The sequence below is a fragment of the Littorina saxatilis genome, linkage group LG3 (assembly GCF_037325665.1).
Source record: "Littorina saxatilis isolate snail1 linkage group LG3, US_GU_Lsax_2.0, whole genome shotgun sequence".
Classification (NCBI taxonomy): Eukaryota; Metazoa; Mollusca; class Gastropoda; order Littorinimorpha; family Littorinidae; genus Littorina; species Littorina saxatilis.
Window position 1 is genome coordinate 35774686 of NC_090247.1, and position 22598 is coordinate 35797283.

Consider the following 22598-nt stretch of genomic DNA (forward strand, 5'->3'; position numbering starts at 1 on the left):
TGTGGATATTAAAAGAAAGACAAGCAGGAATTAACTTAAACAAATAAATAAACAAGCAGGTTTTGAGTGTGGGACACTAAACTCAACCATTGTCAACAAATTATGTAACTACAAGAACGATTGTTGTTATCTGACTGACACTGTGTGAGTCCAAGTGACATTTGTTTTTCAAATGTTGTTTTTTGTATCATCACTGGATAAGTGACTAATTCATGTCCATTCCTTTAACATACAAAGTGTTTGTTTGGGGTGGAGGGTAGGGGCGCAGAGGGTATAGTATTGTAAAACCACACAATGTAGTAAAACCACACAAAAATCAAGGAAAAATATAAACACTGAACAAATAAAAGTGACAAACAAACAAACAAGCAATTAAACAAAGAAAAAACGCAAACACAAAAACAATAAATATCTGAAAAAAGCATTAATGGTGTGTTTATTATCATATGAAAACAATCAGAACATAATACATCCAAATTAAGGCACACTTGAATAATTATTTCCAACAGCAATTGCAGGCTGATATAAATCAAATGTAAAAATCAGCTCACATTTGGCACATGAAATCAGTGCAGCAGCATATTTAAATTTCTAAATATAAAGTCTAGATATAAATACATGTTTCTACACTGCATAAATCAAACATTGCAATCATTTAACAAACAAAATGCAACAGCACCTCTTTCAAGCAGAAAAAAAGCAATTTTAGCTATCTCTTGCTTTTTCTTCCAAATCAATAAAAAACGCTCGCGCTGGACCCGAGTACTCTTCAGACTGGCTCGCTCCCCCAGTATGAAAGTTTTTGTCTTGTGCACGTTTAAGACCAAGTGATTGCTCTGTGTGAATTACAGGCATTCCCTTTGCTATATAAGAACATTGCATGCGAGCCGAGGATGTGCGTGGTGACTGGCCTTTCTCTTTTATTTGATCACAGTGAAAAATATACTGCCGACCCTCTTCATAACTGGTGAACTGGTGGCCCACGAAGTTCTTTTACTGTCCTGGCTCGCGGATTCTTGCATTTATCACACCCCAGGTAGTTTTACCAAATTCTTTAATGTAAAGTGAAGGTAAAAGACTGAAACATATGTAAACAAGAAATTCCTCTGATAGGAAAAACACCCCCGTTGGTCAAAGGAAAATAACCATTCTCACTGCCACCAACTGAGAAGGTTATTTCCCTTTGACCAACGGGGGTGTCCGTCTATAAGTCGTATAATTTTAATCCACCAATAACTCCCTAACCGTGTGTTTGACTGGTCCCAATTTTTGTAAGGACCGTCTCAGGAATGTATAGAACCTGTTCACCACGTTTGGTGACGATCGGTCCGTTCATTCTTGAGATCTACTTGCGAACACAAACACACAAATACCGCCACAAACACATCGAGTGAAACCTATACACACCCCTATACCGGGGGTGTAACAAAGGAAACCATAAGAAAAAATACAAATTAATATGATAAGAATCAAAACACAAAATCGCGACCTCTAAACCACCGCAGTCGCGACCAAGCAACCAACGCTTGGTAGAAAATGGGGTACACAACAAATCAAATTATTCAAACATACAACGCGCAAAGCCTGGCAAATCGTCTCGCATGCGAGACGCATGCTTTTTATGAGCTATATTTCTCGTCAGTGTGTGACGCGTTCGGCTTTTCTCGTCAGTGTGTGACGCGTTCGGCTGTTCTATCAGCTCAATGGCTGCGTGTTGCCCCGCCGGTGTGAACTCCTCCTACGGCCAAGTCGTTTTTGTGGTTTATTTCGCATTTAGGTCCCAGGTAACATTATGAAGTTTTAATACGATCAATCGGACCTATTATCAAGTTAGTGTATCAACTTTTGAACGAACTGCGCCCAGTTTCCCAGCAATAAGCTGTTAAGTGGAGAAAGACACACAGACAGACACACAAGTAAAGTCTGCTGAGCCCAAGTACTAGCGTACTCGGGGATAAATATTTTTTATATACAGCTTACACACAATGTGATAACAATGTAAGCCTAATACCAAATTCCATGGTATACACCTCTGATCATGGAGATATGTTTCTGTAAATGAGTTCAGATCCGATCTAAATGAATTCATCAAATACTGCATGATCATTGCTTGCTGTGAAGCTAAATAGACATTTTTCGGAAATAACTCATTTTCAAGCATTGTGGTAGAGTTACAAAAATAAAATTGTGCCCAGCCCCCCTTCAATGTACAGCATGCAATAATATTCAGTTACGATAACATATGGTCGACCAGTTCAAACAAGCGATCACAGCGAATAAATGACTCGCATGTGTAGGTTATTCAGTGGGGTAATGTCGGGAGATCAGAAAACCATACAAGTGTACAAAGTTTCAATGCTTTAGCTTCAAAAACATCTGAGAAAACTTAAATATCACATTTTTATAAACAGAACATGACCCCGCTGTGACCCCAAAATTTGACAAGCATTTACCAAAAATGGGGTCATGTTGGGAGATTATCAAACCGGCTGGACGACCGATTACTCAAGTAAGTAAAACAAGTCGCGTAAGGCGAAATTACAGCATTTAGTCAAGCTGTCGAACTAACAGAATGAAACTGAACTCACTGCATTTTTACAGCAAGAGCGTATACTCGTAGCATCGTCAGTCCACCGCTCGATGCACAGGCAGTGAAATTGACAAGAAGAGCGGGGTAGTAGTTGCGCTGAGAAGGATAGCACGCTTTTCTTTATCTCTATTCTTTTTAACTTTCTGAGCGTGTTTTTAATCCAAACATATCACATCTATATGTTTTTGGAATCAGGAACCCACAAGGAATAAGATGAAATTGTTTTTAAATCGATTTCGGAAATTTTATTTTAATGATAATTTTTATATTTTTAATTTTCAGAGCTTGTTTTTAATCCGAATATAACATATTTATATGTTTTTGGAATCAGAAAATGATGAAGAATAAGATAAACGTAAATTTAGATCGTTTTAAAAAAAAATTCTTTTTTTTTACAATTTTCAGATTTTTAATGACCAAAGTCATTAATGGAAAATTTCCTAAATAAATTATCATTTAATTAATATACTTACCCGAATCACATTAGCATTGAGTCACCTGAGATGCTTATCACTGAAAAACGCTTACCCGGCTAAAGAATTTAAAGGGAAGCAACCCCATCACCAAAACGAAAGTGAAAGTAGCTTTGGTAATGGGCCAGTACACCGGGAGTTACCTCCCATACGGGTGTATGCCACGTCACTTCCTCTAGGAACACGTGCCTATTATCATACGGCTTTAAAAAATCTTAAAACCATAAGCGGGGCAGGTGGGAGGGAATACAGTATGTGATTCGGGTAAGTATATTAATTAAATGATAATTTATTTAGGAAATTTTCCATTTAATATCATATTCTTACTCCGAATCACATTAGCAGATAACATCAACAAGGCGGTGGGCTAGAAATGAATCAAAACTCACCATCAAGTTCTGGACAGGAACTGGCCTGCTGCTATGAGCGCTGGAAGGCCTCTGGAGCCATCCTGTCGAAGAGCTGTGACGTCCCGAAGATAAAAGTTTATGAAAACATCTTCGGCACGCCAATACGCAGTTGTCAGCACCTCCTCTAGACGTCTGGAGCGCAGAACTGCCAGAGAGGATGCCCACGCCCTCGTCTCATGGGCTCGGGCCGAGTCAAGTGGCAAGGAGGGCATAACCCCCCCCCTCTTTGTGCGCCTCCACTCATAAGCCTGCTTGATGAGCGAGGACACCCACCGGGCCAACGTTACCTTCGACAAATTTTTCTCGCGCCTAGTAAGGAGAGAGATAAACAACAACTTCTGAGAACTAGACCGAATCGGCTGAGTCCGGGCTAAGTACAGACGAAGTGCCCTCACAGGGCAATTGACCGAATCGGGGTCACCCGGGGCCAACGCGCTGGTCAGAGCCTTAACTCTAACCAGCGGAGAGGCCTGCCCCGGAGACTGATTCTTGGCCAGGAAATCAGGCCGGAAACGCAAAGATGCGGAACCGTCCGGCTCAAAGGAGATATCTCCAGGCTGACCCGACAGGGCGTGGACCTCGCTACCCCGTCGGGCCGTAGCCAACAAAAGGAGAAACAGCGCTTTGCGAGTGACATTGAACAGACTGGCCTCGCTTAAAGGCTCAAAATCCGCAGAACGAAGGAATTCCAGGATTAAAAACAAGTCCCACTTGGGAGCGGGCAAACGAGCTTTAGCTTCCTTAAGAGCAGCCCCTTTAATGACTGCAGCTATAACGCCCCCGACTCGAACAGAACGACCAATCTGCTGAAGAGTCGCCGAGATAGCGGAGCGCCGGACCCTCAACGAGGAGACTGAGGCGCCCTGTGAAGACATGAAAGAGAGGTGGTTAGCGACCTGAATAGAGCGCGGAGCCACCGAACTCACCCCTCTAGCTGAACACCAGGCAGTCCATGCCTTCCAGTGGGAAGCATAAACTGAAGAGGTGGACGCTCTATGCGAGCGAGCCACCAAGTCCAGAGTCAAAGACGACGCCCCAGAGCGCTTCAGCGAGTCCCGAACAACTTCCACACGTGAAGCTTCAGAAGACTGGGCTCCTCGTGTGGAATGCCTGTTCGGGGCTGCACTAGTTCCCCTCGCACGAGTGCGAGAGGAATGGGGGGCCCTTGGGCAAGCCGAAGAAGATCTGGAAACCAGACCTGCGACGGCCACAGAGGAGCGACCAGAAGAAGAAGGGCCGGCTCCTCCATCTCCGCTTTCCGGATTACTCGGCTGAGTAACGGAAAGGGAGGAGTCTGAAGATCTGTATGTGCCCCCCAACCCTCCCTGGACGCATCTGTAAAGAGGTCCAGGTCGGGGAGGGGCACGACGATCGGAACACCTCTGCAGACCCACTCCGTGTGCAACCACGGAAGGGTCGCAGACTGGAACCATCCCTGCAAAGGGATGAGGGCGTCCCAGTCCACCAGAGGAGAGTCCACAAACGGCTTCAGCGCGAACTGAAGCGGACATTTGTGGACCCGGCCCAGTGAAACCAGAAGAGCCATAGACTCCATCTGCCCCAAGATGGAGGCGAGCGAGCGGATGGAAGCCATCAGGAGAGGTAAAGTGGAGCGAATCTGAGCTTGGAGCTTGTCCACCCTTCTCTGAGAAGGCTGGACAGTCCAAGCGACCGTGTCGAAAGACATCCCCAGATAAGTGAATGTCTGTGACGGGGTCAGCTCCGACTTTACCCGGTTGATCGAGAACCCCAACCAGTTGGATTCTCGAAGAACCGTCAGGGTATCCTGCGAACAGCCGCTCTGGGACTGGTTCATGATGAGCCAGTCGTCCAGATAAGCCCGCAGACGGATACCCTGGGACCTCACCAGTGCACAGACCTGTCTCACCACCATGGTAAAAATCCACAGTGCGAGAGACAGCCCGAAAGGGAGTGCGCGAAACTGGTAGATCTGATCTCCCCACCGGAAACGAAGCCATTTCTGGTCGGTCGGATGCATAAGAATGTGAAAGTATGCGTCCGTGAGATCGATCGAGGTCACCCAGTCTCCTGGGCGGAGAGAGTCTCGGACAGAGGCTGGCGTCTCCATCTTGAATTTTATCTCCCTCAAGAAAGTATTGAGGAGAGATAAATCCAACACGGGACGCCATCCTCCTGATGCTTTGGGAACAGCGACCAGACGCCCGTAAAATCCCAGGGAGCTGTGGACCCGAACTCTCTCCACCGCGCCCTTCTGCTCCAGGGAGGCAATTTCCGACTGCAAGACGGAACGTGCTTCCTGCGAGAAGGGGGGCTTGAACCGCGGAGGCACTCGGGTAAGAGGCGCCTTTTCCTCCCGCCAGAGTAGACGGAAGCCCGAACTCACCACTCCCACAATCCATTGGCTGTCTACTACCGACATCCAACGAGAAAGTGCCCGGGAGGGGCCTCCCGCCATCACCAAGGTGGAGGGCGGGAGGGAGGTGAGATCGGGAGCGCTTCATTGGGGGTGTGGCTTACTTCCAGAGCCGCCACGCCCCCTCCCCGATGCCGTCCTCTTCTTCCCACCACGAGCGGCCGGCGAAGCCTGCCGCTTCTGAGCTGGCTTGGGGTTAGACGATGTCTGAGCCTGCTTCTGTTTAGAAGGCTGAGACTGTTTCACCCCCTTCAGAGTGTAGTCAAGGAACTGACTGTCCTTGTTTGACTGAATCTCCTTCTGTCTGGCATCCAGTGCCAGCGGACAGAAGAGAGACTCCTCTGAGACCGGGGAGACTCTCAAGGTCTCCCTAGTAGCCAGCTCCGTGAATTGGGACTGCGAGAGGAAGAGATCCCTCCTGCAGAGTACCGCTTGGGTGTACTGCAGGGAGGAAAGACGCAATTGTTCCTCATTGACCTTGGCCAATGCGGTCAAAAGCGCAGAGACATCGTCCGCATTCTGTTCTTCACTGAGAGTGAAAGGAACTAGCGAATCGGTCAATGCCCGAGACAGAGCCCGAACGAGAGTCTCCGCAATGGAGGACAGTTCGATCTGCCGACGTCCAACCTCCTCAGCAGAGAGGAGGGAAGCCTCGGAAACCGGCAAAACCGAATCACGCTTGATCGGTTTAGTCAGAAGAGGCAGCAATTCCCGGGAAACCGGAAGGGTAGCCCTAGGGAGTGCAAAAGACGCCAGCCAATTCTGGCTCTGATTGGGCATGCCAAGCTTCCTATTGGCCGTAGGCACGAAGGAAGAGGCTTGGGCAGCTGAAGCCACCCACTGCTGAGCTGATTCCGGAACTGGACCAAAAGGAAGCAGTAACGGAACAGGCACTGGCCGAATACCACTCCCCGCATGTGCTGGACGAACCAGTGAATGCGAAAGTTGGTAAGCCACTGACGGAGACTCGGCGAACCGGAAGGAAGAAACATCCTCCTGTGCCGGCCGGAAGTCCGCCATGGCAGAAGGAACGAATGATGCGGAAGAGTCCGCAGCCACCACCCCTTCAGGAAAATAACGAGACGTTACTTCCGCCGCGACGTCAAGAACAGACTTGAGCTTCGACGGAAACACGCCCCGCGACTCCTCGCTGACCACTGATGGAGCATCAGAATAGTCACACGTGGAACCATGACCGAAGTCACCAGTTCCGGAAGCAGAAGCATGCCCTGGCAAACCGGAAACCGGAAAAGCCTGAGCACTAACGTCATCCTGCCGCCCAAAACCCTGTGAAGGTAAAGGGTAAGCAGGACGACCATCCGCAAAAACCGGAGCTGGATGAGCTGACGTCACTCCCCCGACTGAGTGGAGTGATGCCTGCTCAAGCCTAGGCGCTTGAAAGCCGGAAGGCGCACGCTGTAATCCACTATCTGGTATCCGGAAGGAACCACCAGAAGAGGAAGAAGCGTTTCCGGCCGAAACCGGAAGTGTAGTCAACGGAACCGCAAAATGCGGAAGTGAAGACTGCACTGGTTGACTTCGCGATCCGGAAGGACCGGAAGTCAGTGAATACTCCATCCTGCCGCGACCGCCGTAGCGTGCCGGAGCGGACGGATCATCACTTCCGGCAAGTGCCGGAAATGCGGCAGTCGAAACCGACTGCCGCCGCTGTTCGAACAAGTCCGGGGCCTCGTAGGTTATCGCCGGAAATGAAAGATCAGCAAGGTATCGGTCGTGACCCGATGCGAAAGAGCTGTCCCCCGAAGGAGAACGTCCAGGCGCCTCACGAGGGCTATCGGACCAGCTCTGCTTACCAACCGACGCTGAAGAGGGAGGACGCTGCTCCAAGCCGGAAGTGGAGGACAAAGACACGGAAGCCAATGCCCGGACGTCACTGCCAGATGCCGGAAACGCCGAACTGCTGGCGACGGAACGCTGAAATTCTGCCTGCACCAAGCTGCGGATTTCTGGAACCAGTGACTTTAACAGAGAGGAAACCAACGCACCTTGTCCAGGTGCTAACAAAGAAGACGAAGTCTCCGATGTAGAGACAGGTGCAGAAGTAACAGTAGCGCTAGGCGCCGCAAAAGAAGCAGAAGTAGTAACAGCGCTAGGCGCCGAAATTGGTACAGCCAACAAAGTGTTACGCTCTTGGTCTGTAACAAGTAACGTTGCTTTGGAAGAGGAAGACTTAGCCTTAATTTTCCCCTTGGGGTCCGACTTGCCACGGCGCTTGTCTGAATCAGACATGTTGACAACAACACGTGGCAACGCGAAAAAATTTACTGAAACATAAGTCTAAACGACTGGAAAATTCAGTAAACACACGCACTAATGCGTTAACAAAATACTATAGCTAAACTTGCCCCACAAGCAGAGGCACGGAGAGCTACAAACAAAGTCACACGAGCTAGAAAACTAACTCACACAACAAAATGGCGACACGCAAGACACTGACACAAACGTCAACAACACGTGGCAAAGTAAAAAGATTTACTGAAACGTAAGTCAAAACGACTGAAAACACAGTAAACACACACGCTTACGCGTCAACAAAATACTAAAGCTACACTTGCCCAAACAGAAAGAGGGCACGCAGAGCTACTAGCAAAGTCACACGAGTTAGCTAACTAACTCACACAACAAAATGGCGAAACACGCAAGTCACTGACACACAAGTCCGTAAAAAACGGACAACGTACAGTAACGAAACAGCGCAAACAACCAACAACAAACGGGAACGAGCTCACCAAACTGTAGGCAAGGCGAGCAGACAAGCTGGGTAACGTGGCCGGCGGGTGTCACTCAAACACACAAGGTCAGCCACAGAGCGTCAAAAAGTGAACCGTCCTCTCCGAGGTGAAAAAGACGTATGATAATAGGCACGTGTTCCTAGAGGAAGTGACGTGGCATACACCCGTATGGGAGGTAACTCCCGGTGTACTGGCCCATTACCAAAGCTACTTTCACTTTCGTTTTGGTGATGGGGTTGCTTCCCTTTAAATTCTTTAGCCGGGTAAGCGTTTTTCAGTGATAAGCATCTCAGGTGACTCAATGCTAATGTGATTCGGAGTAAGAATATGATATTAAATTAATTTTTAAGCCTCCAAGCTGAAATGCAATACCAAAGTCCGGCCTTCGTCGAAGATTGCTGGGCCAAAATTTCAATCAATTTGATTGAAAAATGAGGGTGTGACAGTGCCGCCTCAACTTTTACAAAAAGCCGGATATGACGTCATCAAAGGTATTTATCGAAAAAAAGAAAAAAACGTCCGGGGATATCATTCCCAGGAACTCTCATGTCAAATTTTATAAAGATCGGTCCAGTAGTTTGGTCTGAATCGCTCTACACACACACACAGACAGACAGACACACACACACACACATACACCACAACCCTCGTCTCGATTCCCCCCTCTACGTTAAAACATTTAGTCAAAACTTGACTAAATGTAAAACGCAGACAACAACAAAATCTTTTAAAGGGTAAGTAAAGCATAGACTAGGAATGAAAATCATCACAGATTAGCTGAACAACACATGATACTATTTATGGAACAAAGTTCAAACAAATGATAATTATAAATGCATGTATGTACATGTATTACAATCAAAACTGCCCATGAAACAAATCATTAAAATCACATTTTACCTGAGTTTATGCCTCAATGTACATTCATGTATAAACTGACTTCCATTGTATACGGTGGAAATTACTGGCAATAAAATATTATATGTCATAAAACATTGCTGTGCAGCATACACAATTTGATAATATACTTTCAGCACACAATCCTACCACTTCTGCTTGATTAAGAATAATACAGATCAGAGAAACAGTCTACATTACTCATTCACTCATCCAAAACTGCATAAAAGTACATCTGTTCAAAACACACAGTTGTTAACTAACTGTACAGATTATTCCTCTCCTTCACCCCCCCCCTTCCTCTCTTCCTCACACACACACACACACACACACACACACACACACACACACACACACACACACACACACACACACACACACACACACACACACTTACACACAGATGCAAAACTATTATCAAGGTGGCACACATGACTGTGGCTGATAAACTTGAATGACACCATCCCAGGCACAGTCAGCAATCTGAAAGAAGAACAGATTTAATAGGAAAAAAAGTACATGATAAAATCAGTCAGAATACTACATGCAGAAAATCTGAGCAAAATTCATGAAAGTAACACTGGTTTCTCTTTAAATAAAGATGTGCCAGCAAATTGGAATGAACAGCAGCATGGCATTTTAAAAGATGAAAAAGAAAATGCACGTTGAGTGAGAAGCAGATGAACTAAGAACTGAACGTTTTGGAAAAACTATATCCTTAGCTTAAGTTATAACATACACTTCAACTCACGAGAATAAAACAGCCACAAAACACAACAGCGTGTACCCTTATTGTGAAACTTACATAACACACAATAACCACCTATCCTATCTGTGTCATAATTTCACCACCTAAAGGTAAATCTACATACCTGTCCAGGTACATGGATGTTGAAGTCCAAACCATATACAAACTCTGTATGATGCTGTATCGTCTCTAGCATCCTCTGCTGTGAGGTATCCCATGTCCTGTCAAACATACAGGTGAATGAGAAACAGCAAATCCCCCAAAATAGGAAACTACTCTACATAGTGCTGAATCCCAAGCACACGATTAGGAAGGGGTCTTCAACGGTATGCTTGGAAAGGTGACATCGTGTTTTATGCAATTGACTGTCAAATGACACAAATCATGGTACTGGTCATTCGCAGCACAACTACTTATAATGGCAGCACGAAGTCTTTGTAAATCTGTTGCATACTGGTTTAACTTCAGTAAAATACTGTAGCAGAAAAAAAAGTAAAAACAAAAAAAGAGTAAAACGTTCATGCAGCTTGAACAACCTGAGTGCATCTCTAGCAATACCACAACATTTTCTGTTTGTGATACGACTTTGCAGCAGGATCGCACAATATCAACACTAATCTCATACAAAGGCAGAAGACACTTACCTGACTGTGAAATCATAGGATGTCGTTGCTAAAGATGTCCCCAGAAACGGGTTCGCCTGCAAAGCACACAAACACACACACACACACATGCCGATAAATAAAAGTGCAAGCAGATTTTCACAAAAGTATATTCAAAACCGCTTTCAATATCAGATCAAAGTATCTGCTTATAAAATACACATGTAAGTAAAAATCTTGATACACTAATATGATTTGATGATTGGAACCATCACTGAGTGACACATGTTCTTCAAGAGGACTTGTACCATGACAGGTTAAGGGCAGGCACTGGTGTTAAAAGTGATTTTTTTTGTTTCATAAGTGTTGGGTCAAAAATTGTTGCACAATTAAAGAACTCAGTCCATCTCCTGAGAAAATGAAAAAAAAAAATTTTTGGGATCACCGGTTGCCTTGGTAGCAATCCAAGATGGCCACCAAACTGCCACTTTTTAAAACCCTAAGGCTTTTACAAAACCGAAAGGAATTTTGTTTTGGTGCTTGTTATTTATACATTAGCACAATACCCAACTTTTGTTAGAGGCTTTTTTTGAAATCTACAGTCATTCAAAAGATATCAGTGATAAAAATGAGTGACCTTGAATTTTATGAAAAACCGCCCCCAAAAATGGTATAACTTCTCACGAAAAAAAAAATTCAACAAAACGCTCTAACAAAATCTGCGAAATAACGCACTCGAGATGTATGCAAAGTTTCAACAACGCAAGTTTATTAGAAAAAAAGCCTTAGGCTTTTGAAGTGACAAAAAAGTAGTTTTGAGAAAATACACAAAACGTGAAGAAAATGTATTTTTTGTACATAAACGTTTATGAAACATGTAACAAAACAACACCAACAAAACAACAGGTATTGCTTAGTTCTATAAGAAAAACGGAAACAAAATTCAACAAAACTTTTTTTTAAAAACAGCCAGTGTTCTGCAAGCACCAAGGAACCTGTTCCAAGGTCACAGTGATCAACTCTCATCCGTTATGTGCACGCTGCGTAAAGTATGCCCATCCATAATTCCCAACTTGTTACCAGTGAAGCCTCTTATCTTGGACCTCTTTTGGACTTGCTTTGAATAATCAGGGAGTCATATGGCAGTGTCCTTTACTTTCTATACTACAATATTTGGGTTGACTTCTGTGAATTGCCTTGCAATGCCATGGGTACTTTGGAAGCTCCTCTCCAGCTTCCACCTCTGCATCTGTAGAGACAACATAAATTCAAAATTAATATGTCTATGACAAACTCAAATACTGCTATTCACATTTTCCCAACAATGACCCCCCCACACACACATTTGAAAAAAGATATTGTAATGTGATACATGTAACACGATATTTGGGCGCATGTGTTCTGCGCGAACTTAGAATCCGGTTTCATTCTAGAATGGACCGGGTCCAGGTTGGAATTCTAACCCTGCGCAAGTACAGGGGTGCCATTCTAGAATGAAACCCTTGTTGCTGGTCCATTCTAGAATCGGCCGTGCGCAAGGTTGGAATTTGGGTCCAAGTTGGAATAGTCATTTCAGTTAGACTATCACACAACCAAAGCCACAAATGTGGATTTTCTGTTTGTTTTTGTTTTTTGTGTGTTTGGTTGGGTTTTTTTTTCTCGGGTTTTTTACACTTTACTCAAAGACATCGTGAATTGGGATTGTGATGTTCTGAAAGTGATTACGATTTTGAGAGACACTCAGCACTGATCGCTACGAACGGAAATTTCCGGACTGACAGTGTTTTGCCGATCTCGCTTGTAACTTTTAATCTTATTCATATACATGAAGTTGGTCTTCTGAATTGTGAAGATATAATGTCAACTTTTTTTTAAACCTGTGACAACAGCTCTATAACTCACTCTGTCCTTCTGTTGGTCTGTCTGTCGGTTAGTCGGTCTGACCGTCTGTCTGTCTGTCAAAAAAATTGTCAAAAAACCGGACATTTCCGAGAGGGAGACAGCGCTGACATTGCAAGCGGCCGCAACCGGCTCTCATCACAAAAACAACTGCCCTGCAAACAATACCGCCCTGGTAGTCCCCCTTGCTATGGTCTGCCTTTCAGGAGTGTCAACTTTCTTGACATGACATGACATCGCAAGATCGCCAAAGGATTTTTTTCAGGGGTAGACAAATCAGCCACAATTTAACAAAGGGAAGGTGCAGGTGGAGATAATTCAAGGGAAGACAACTCTGTCTTACCTACAAACATTACGGCCCCCTTTATTCAAGGGTTTCATTCTAGAATGGCACCCCTGTACTTGCGCAGGGTTAGAATTCCAACCTGGACCCGGTCCATTCTAGAATGAAACCGGATTCTAAGTTCGCGCAGAACACATGCACATGTCAGTGCTGATAGTCAAGCAGTGAACAAAAAGATGTTGACAAATCATGTGAATGGTGCGAAGGCAGTGCAGGTCTGGTTTACAGCTATTGCACATACATTGCATGCAGAAACCATATGGTCTGCATGGGAAGTATGACCACAAGCAATGTTCACTCACTGAGCCATGTGAATGCATGTTTGTTTGAGCCACAAGAAAACTGTGATCACAGGAGGAAGCTAGGCCTATATATAATATGCTCGAGAAAATAAATGAGGAAAGAACAGATGTTTTGCTCCAACCCTGACAAACCTTGTGACAACCAAGCTTCACAGTAGCAGCACATAACAGACTTTGCATCCTATTCAGTTTCTTTGCATCAGGGTGTTGTTACTTAGATTCTGTTCTTCAGCATATAACACACACACACACACACACACACACACACACACACAGAGCCAGAGCCGCACACATAACCAAACAAATATATAAACTTCTACATGTTTGTCAAAAGAAGAAAAAATTACCTACCTACTACCATCTTGCTTATCAGCTGCTTGGAATCTTCCCTGCTCTGCTTGGGCTAGTATTCAACTGCACCAGATTTCCCAGGAGATGCATGGTGTTGCACCATGGCTGAACAAAGTCATTTTTGTATTGATTGTTCTTTTTCTAAGCAGTTAATTTGCTTTTTCCAGAGAAAAGATATAGGGTCTGCCTTCTCGTCGCCATAAATGGCGAACTCCGTGTTGTCCTTATTGCCGTACGCATTCCGCTCAGCAACTCTAAAATAAGTCGTGGCTCAAAACACTCATGGCAACGTGCTTCAAACGTACACCACCGATGGTGATTTCTTGCTCCGTCCCAGCTGTTGCAAGGGCAGCAGCATAGTTTCCAGCCAATTTTCATTCTGGACGAAGAAGAATGCACAAACTTGATCTTCCGATTCGTTCGTAGCAATAGCAGACGACACAATCGACTCGCACTTTCTTTTTAAACTTCCGTCACGCCAGCCTCTACAACTGATCTGATTTTACTCGATAATCATCTCCTTTGCGTGTCAAGCACTGAAATCGGGGCAAAACGTGTATTTAACTGAAGTTTCCACAAAGATATCCCAGGAAAATCGCAGCTGTAGATATTTCACATCGCCTTTGGCAAGATCTGGCGGAAATGAAGAATATTGCATTCTGGGAAGGCCGAATCGAACCGAACGAGACCGAGCATAAACGAAGTTTAATATCCGCGATTCGATTGGTCAGCAGTGAAAATTGCTCATACGGAATTTCCCGGAATCTTCATCGGTTCTCTTCGGCTCATTGGAATGTCTTCTAGTTGCTGTTACTAACGGCGCGAAATCCGTAAACGGAAATTCCCGTTGTCCGCGGTATGAACTGATCGTAGCAAAGAAAAGACAACTCATTCCAGTCATGCTAACGTGACCACCGTTGACGATGTGTTTGACTCGCAGTCACCTCTCAAACATACGCATTTTTTTGCTGTTTTGTGTTTGTTCAATACACAATTGCATACACATACATTGTTCATTTAGCCGTTTTGACCGTTTATGATTAATTCTGATCTAAAATCAGTACATCAGAGTAACCAGAAGAGGTTCAAAATCCAGAATCAGAAAGAAAATGGAAATGACCAGGGAACAAAAAAATCACTTTTTTCACTGTGGTGTCTTCCCATACTAAAACATCTAAAACAAGCTGAAAATTCTCAGTACGGTATTTTTCGGGTTACAAGGCGCTACAGCGCATAAGACGCACCCCCTTCTTTTAAAAAAAATTGTAATCCAGTCACCCATTGGGCGCAGGGGGCCGATAGGGCGCACCAAAATTGAAAAAGTATACCGGTAACAAACGGTGAAGAATGAAAATAAGCCGCACATCAAAGGAAGAATACAGAGTGGAAATATGTGTGCTCTGTGTGTGCGGTGAGATCAAAGGCAGGTCCATTGTGAAAGCTGGGTTGCCTTCTTTATAGACACTGACCTTCTTCCCAGGGGTCAATGACCCAGTTTTAGCTATGAGAGGTGGTTCCCCTGTCATATCTGAGAGAGGAAACACTTCCTGCACCGGGGTCAGTGACCGAGTTTAACCTATGGGGCGGTCTCTTTGATGTCTTGAGAGGAAACTTGGCCAGGGTAGTACCTAGTAGCTGAAACATGCATTATCACAAGTTGTTTGACTGGTACTCAGGCGGTCTCTTTGATGCTCACGGAATTTAAAACAAGTCGCGTAAGGCGAAAATACAACATTTAGTCAAGTAGCTGTCGAACTCACAGAATGAAACTGAACGCAATGCAACGCAGCAAGACCGTATACTCGTAGCATCGTCAGTCCACCGCTCACGGCAAAGGCAGTGAAATTGACAAGAAGAGCAGGGGCGGATCAGTTCATTTTATGGGGGGGGTTTCCAAAAGTATATTGTGAAGATATGGGTGTGAAGGCGCGAAGCGCCGAGCCGACGGCGCGAAGCGCCTAGCTTGCTAGGGGGGTCCGGGGGCATGCCCCCCCGGAAAATTTTGAAAAAAAGGATGCAAAATGGTGCAAGCTGGTGCATTCTGAGGATGATCATTACCAGTTCCAGGCAGCAGATTTTGTCACTGATTAATACCCACAAAATTGAAACTCAACCCAAAAAAACACACAAAAATATTTTTATTTTTTGGCTGGGGGGGGGTTTCCGGAAACCCCAGAAACCCCCCCCTCGTCCGCCCCTGAAGAGCGGGGTAGTAGTTGCGCTGAGAACGATAGCACGCTTTTCTGTACCTCTCTTCGTTTTAACTTTCTGAGCGTGTTTTTAATCCAAACATATCATATCTATATGTTTTTGGAATCAGGAACCGACAAGGAATAAGATGAAAGTGTTTTTAAATTGATTTCGAAAATTTAATGTTGATAATAATTTTTATATATTTAATTTTCAGGGCTTGTTGTTAATCCAAATATAACATATTTATATGTTTTTGGAATCAGCAAATGATGCAGAATAAGATGAACGTAAATTTGGATCGTTTTAAAAACAATTTTTTTTTTTTACAATTTTCAGATTTTTAATGACCAAAGTCATTAATTAATTTTTAAGCCACCACGCTGAAATGCAATACCGAAGTCCGGGCTTCGTCGAACATTACTTGACCAAAATTTCAACCAATTTGGTTGAAAAATGAGGGCGTGACAGTGCCGCCTCAACTTTCACGAAAAGCCGGATATGACGTCATCAAAGACATTTATCAAAAAAATGAAAAAAACGTTCGGGGATATCATACCCAGGAACTTTCATGTCAAATTTCATAAAGATCGGTCGAGTAGTTTGGTCTGAATCGCTCTACACGCACGCACGCACACACACACACACACACACACATGTAAAAACGAGATGGAGGTGAGTTCTTGTTATGTTTTGTTCCCCATGATTTTTTCCCAAATTTTTTTTCTTCGTATTTCATACACGTTTTAGGCGCTTCATTATACAAGGCGCAGGGGTCAAACTCGAGGAAAAAAGTCGCGCCTTATGACCCGGAAAATACGGTAACTCTAAGTAAGGACATTGAAAACCATATCAATTGATGAAGCATTTCAAGTGAAAGTTATTAATCTCAATTGGAGTCTCTTTGGGATCTAAGAGGGTCACCATGGGGGGGTCTGTGCACGTGCACGTTGAGGCCAAAAGTGCCATGCACGGTGATCCATGGTGCACGTTACGAAAAAGCTCCATGCACGGTGCACGCTGGACCTCTGTGCACGGTGCACGCTACGAGAATTTCCCCATTCCCATGCGCGTTACGTCCAAAAAGCCCATTCCCGGTGCACGTGGTAAAGCATCACCCCCCTAATCTAAAGCGGTGTATTAACCTTAAAAGCAAAAACAGGATGTTTGTTGTTGTTTTTGAATATGCATTTAGTTTATTCCTCAGTTTAGTTTATTTGTGCTTGCTATTGTTGTAATGTTATACATGAAGGTAAAAGAAGTAAAGCATGTTAAGAAACAGGATGAGAAAATGACTCAGCAATCTCATTTTCCTCGCCAATAAGCTTGTATCAAACCATTAACTAACAAACCTCAGAAAGCAAATCTTAGAATTCTTTGATAAAGGTCACTTCAGCAAATATCGTCTTTGCATGAAAATCCTTTCACAGCTTACCCTGACTCTTCTTATTGCATATTCGTGACCCCTGAGTTCACAGAAAGGCAGACGAGGTGATCGAATGTCCCAGCCCCTGATCAGTCCATCTACGCTGCCTGAGAACAATTGGTTCTGTAAAAAAAAAGAGAATTTGTCAGCAACTGGCCTTTGTAACTTTAAACCGATTTGTGTTGATTAAAATATTTCATAATAATAATTCAAGCACATGTATACAAAACAATTCTCACAATATAAAGCATTCATTATTATGATCATACGTCTATAGTAGTGGCTGCTACTGAATCATTTTTTCTACTATTCCTTGCTCATATGTGACGCTGACTGGCTAATACAACAGTTCAATATGTGTATATGCTCTGAAAACAACAGAGCAAAATGTCTACAATTTAAGTTGTAGTTAAAATTGGTCATTCATGACTCGCTGTAAGTTGTACTGCATGTGGTCATAACCCAGTGCCAGAAAAAGTAAGTCTTAATAAAGAAGTGCCTTAAAATATTAATTCAATGTAATTAATTTAGACTTGGATGTCAAAAGCATGCAACTGTTCTGATTTTAGTGTTGGAGCTTTTTCCATTTAATACCAAAAGAAGCTTTCCCCTACCTTGTCATACTTGCACCAGTCGCATGACAAAATTTCTTCACTGTGAGCTTGTATGAGAACTGCACAGCTATCTCCACCTCGGATATCCCACACTCTCACAGTTCTGTCCCCTGAAACACAAGAATGGTGATAAAATCATTCCTGATAAATTGCAAGGACATTTGGCCCTTACACCATTTCAAATCAAGGTCTAACTATTCTTTAATTGTTCTCTGGGTCTGGAAACAATACTGTATCGTCACTTGAAAGTGTGATCTATGCACAGAAAATATTATACACAGAGGAACACCACACTAACCTGATGCAGAAGCAAAGGTCCCAGGCAGTTGTGGAGACCAGACAACGTCATACACTATGTGTGAGTGACCCACATGTGTACGTATGGACTGTGACTGGCTGACATCCCACTGAAACAGATCATTTGTAAAATCTTTCACATAACACAAGAGCATTGAACTATCTTGTCACTAAGTTCAAGTAAGGTGATGACACATCAGTCACTGAAACAGCAAGTTGCAGAAAAATTCAGATTTTTCTGTGAAACCTACTTTCCACAGTAACTTTTCTGAGGTTAAAAGGAGTTTGACGTACGTCCTTCACTTACAGCAACTCAGTCTTGTCGTTTAGTTCTTGCTGTGCAGTCAAACTTAAAATACTGCCTTTGTAGATCTAACATGAAAATTGTGATTACATTACCTGCTATAAAATGCTCTCTAAACCTTAACCAAAAATCAACCCAGAAATAAGAACAGTGTTTTTGGGCGGGGATATAGGCTAGCTCAGTCGGTAGCGCGCTGGATTTGTATCCAGTTGGCCGCTGTCAGCGTGAGTTCGTCCCCACGTTCGGCGAGAGATTTATTTCTCAGAGTCAACTTTGTGTGCAGACTCTCCTCGGTGTCCGAACACCCCCGTGTGTACACGCAAGCACAAGACCAAGTGCGCACGAAAAAGATCCTGTAATCCATGTCAGAGTTCGGTGGGTTATAGAAACACAAAAATACCCAGCATGCTTTCCCCGAAAGCGGCGTATGGCTGCCTAAATGGCGGGGTAAAAACGGTCATACACGTAAAATTCCACTCGTGCAAAAAACACGTAGTGTACGTGGGAGTTTCAGCCCACGAACGCAGAAGAAGAAGAAGAAGAACAGTGTTTCAGGTGCGTCCAGTTTTGACAAATGACAGTTCTCCCCGTGCAATAACAAAAGAACAAATTTTGGTCAGTCTAACGAATGAGAGCTGTTTTTGACCATATTCAGCTTGGCTTTAAACCTGAAATCGCTATATAAACACATGAGGCAGAAGAATTAAAGAGACACAACTGACCACTTTGATGAGGTTATCCCACGATGATGAAACAACCAAATTTTCATTTCTTGTCTGGCTCCAGTTCACAGCATTTACCTGAAACCAGGCAAACATTAAAAAAAAGGTGTTTTGTTCCTCCTGTCCAAGATGATTACTTGATGTGCAATGTGAAATTAATTCAAATCTTTGAGTTGGAAAAACTCACTCAAATCTCTCTTCATCTCTCCCTCTCTCTCTCTCACACACACACACACACACACACTCACACACACACACACACACACACACACACACACACACACACACACACACACACACACAGAGAAGATAAAAATGACAAAAACATTCTGGTGATTTGACATTCTCCAACACGAGTAAATGATTCCTGTGATTGAGAGCAGAATAATGAAGTATTAAAGAAAAATACAAACTAACAAAGCCATAACACAGACTCACTTCTTTGCTGTGCTCCTTTAAAATCTTCAGTGGACCCTGCACCAAAACACAATTCATTTTAATAACCAATTCAGGTTGATCTGTCACTTGTCAGGACAGCAATTAGTGCCTATCAAAATCCCACACATACACACCAAAACAAAAAGCTTCCTCTTTACTCAAAGTGTACGACTACGAGCCATACCTGCTCTTTTTCTCTGTTGTTTTTGACAAATCAGTTTACTTTTAACACCAGGATATGGCCACTTTACTTAATAATCAATGCCAATGAAACCTACTTGTCATTATCATTCACATATAAAATGTCCCTGTGTATACAGTGCTACCTGCGATGAAAGGACACCCTTGGGACGAGCCAAAACCTAATTGCAGGTACCCTGCCATAAAGATATATTTTGGTCAAGAGAACGAACAAAAAGGCAACAGAAGGTACGTGTCCTTTACTGGGAGTCGTAGGTCTCCTTTCAGAGGGGTCTCACATCACAGGTTCCTCTGTATTGTACTAGCACAGTTGTCACTACAGTGGAACCCCCCCCCCTAATTTAAGACCTCTCCCCTTCTAAGACCTTGCCTTTTCAGATGTTCTGTTCACCACCTCTGTAAATTGACCCCTATCTCAAGATTCTCTCCTTAAAGGTGGTCGTCTACATTTTTGCTTTTTTTCAATAGTCTTATGGTTAGATTTCGCTAAAAAGTTATGTCAGATGATGAATGAACCATGGGGAAAAAAGTTATAGAAAAAAAAATATATGTAAAAAAAAGATTTTATTTTTGGGTAGCGTGACTCACGCTTCCAATATTTTGTTTTCTGTTTGCTGAGAACATGTGCTTTGCCTAAAAATACTGACCAATCAAATTCATGTCACTATGCTTATAGCCACGCCCAAACAAGTGCAGCAACAGTTTGACACTGGAGCGCTGTCCACGCTTTTTTTTTAAACGCACGAAATGCACGGGATTTGAGAGGAGTTTTGCGCTTGGCATTTTCCAAATAAGGATATTCTACTATGAGTACTACGCTGGAATACTACAATGAATTTTCAAACGGCTACACTGGCTTCGTCTTTCCTGATCGAAAGGGAGTGTATTGTTAATAATTGTAGATAATAGACTCTGCATTTTAATGGTCAAATGGCGATTTCGGTATAAAAATGTAGACAAGGACCTTTAAGACCATCATTTCTCAGATGTTTGGAGGTCTTAAAAGGGGGTTTTCACTGTTATATCATCAACATCAACATCAACATCTATTATTGTAGATAGTATCGTATCTGAACATTAATAGGTGTATAACTGACAGCAGTGTTTGACTTAAGACCACTATACATGCCTTTGGTTGCAGAACATCCCACACTTGGATTGAGCCATCCCCTCCAGCAGCCACCAGTATGTTTTCATTGTTTTCCGCCCAAGTGACGTCAAACAGCCCATCGCTGAAGTCAAACACCTGCACAGGTCGTAGACCATCCTGTGCAACGTCTAGTACAAAAAGTGTACCACCTCCTGTGAAAAGAAAAACACAAAAATTTACATCGATAAAAAGTCAAATGTTCAAGTTCACAAGCAAAATAATGTCTGCTAATATGCTATGCAGCATTCTTCAAACTGATCCTTATTTTGAAGCCAGATGAATTAATCTCCTTTTTTTTCTTTAACCATAACCTTGAAATGCCTTCTGATTACATCAAAAGTAAATTCATAAGGAGTTGAAAGTGTGTTTAACTGTACAGCTGATGTATCCCCACTCTATCATTCCTTCAGTTGTGACTTGGATTTATAGCTCTGGGTGTTTTAAACTAAAAGTACCGAACAGTCTAATAACCCTGTGTTGTTCCCAGCCTCAGAGGACAACATGTCAGTTGGACCTGGATTGAAAATATCTATAGGTTCAAATGCCCTAGTGGCCTTGTACGTGCAGTAGGAACATTGATGGTCATGAAGACCTATACTTGTATGTAAAAACTATCGGACAGTTGACTGACCAGGGTTTGCTTAACAAACTAACAAAAAGGGTTCAACTATGTTGTTTTTTAGTGCCACCTGATACACTTGTAAATTACAAATAAATGTAGTGCACATAACATATTGTAATAACAAAGGTTTTTTGCATGAACCAACATCAGCAACATTAAAGAGCCAATGAACATACACGACTGTGCGCATCAGAATAGATTCAGGGGAACCTCACCTCTACACAAAAAAGGCAGTGTTTCAATATATGTACATGCTGTATTAGTTTTGTGATCAGTTGTGAAATGTGACCAGTGAATTTCGATCAGTCTAATGTAGGATTCACATAAACACACCGTTAACTGCAACACAATGTAGTATTTAGGTATTTTATCAAGAGCTTTCAAGCTACTTCCACTTTTGAACAAACTGTGCACTGGTTAATAAAACACACCAACAGAACAAAAACTCATGGAATGAAAAGAGTATTTCTTGTCTTTTGAAAAGAGCTTCCCTTTTTCTTGATTTTCTCTTGGGGAGTCTCAGTTCCTTTTGGTAATAGTCATTTGCACTTGTCTTGTGACTGGAGATGACATTTTTACAATGGTGGAAGATTAAAAGGCGCCCAGTAGTTTTCTCACCCGCTATTCCGTAATATTGGCAGGATGCACATGCGAGTCTATGAGGGAAAAATGGGGAAAACTGAACTGAATAGCCGTGTCTGCCACTTGTTTGAAAACTCGGCATTGTTTTTTTAGGTTACTCGTCATCAGCAGAATCGTCGAGTGTGTGGTTCTGAGAATGACCTTTGCCCTTCTGGTAAAGAGTGATCTACCTTGGTGTATAATGCGACATTACTTTTCTTTGTGTTTTTAATCAAGACACGGTTTTAGC

The 22598-nt window shown here is 43.3% G+C and overlaps 1 protein-coding gene across 1 annotated transcript; it reads right to left on the reverse strand.

Moving 5' to 3' along the window:
• Positions 1-409: 409 nt before the first annotated feature.
• On the reverse strand, positions 410-22572 carry LOC138962253 (peroxisomal targeting signal 2 receptor-like). Its single transcript, XM_070333994.1, has 10 exons — positions 22346-22572; positions 21085-21257; positions 19755-19790; positions 19317-19394; positions 18292-18400; positions 17994-18103; positions 17389-17502; positions 10911-10966; positions 10391-10487; positions 410-10001 (listed from the first exon to the last, which is right to left on the reverse strand). The coding sequence occupies exons 1-10, from the start codon at positions 22449-22451 to the stop codon at positions 9936-9938; spliced, it is 945 nt and encodes a 314-aa protein (XP_070190095.1). The 5' UTR covers positions 22452-22572; the 3' UTR covers positions 410-9935.
• Positions 22573-22598: the final 26 nt, after the last annotated feature.

Bases quoted from the DNA above. Each gene is read 5' to 3' on its own strand.
- LOC138962253 (XM_070333994.1), bottom strand. From the start codon at position 22,451: ATGCCGAGTTTTCAAACAAGTGGCAGACACGGCTATTCAGTTCAGTTT. The intron at 10,488-10,910 runs GTAAGTGTCTTC...TATGTTTGACAG, and splicing joins TCCTATGATTTCACAGTCAG to GACATGGGATACCTCACAGC. The intron at 10,002-10,390 runs GTATGTAGATTT...TTCTTCTTTCAG, and splicing joins ACATCCATGTACCTGGACAG to ATTGCTGACTGTGCCTGGGA.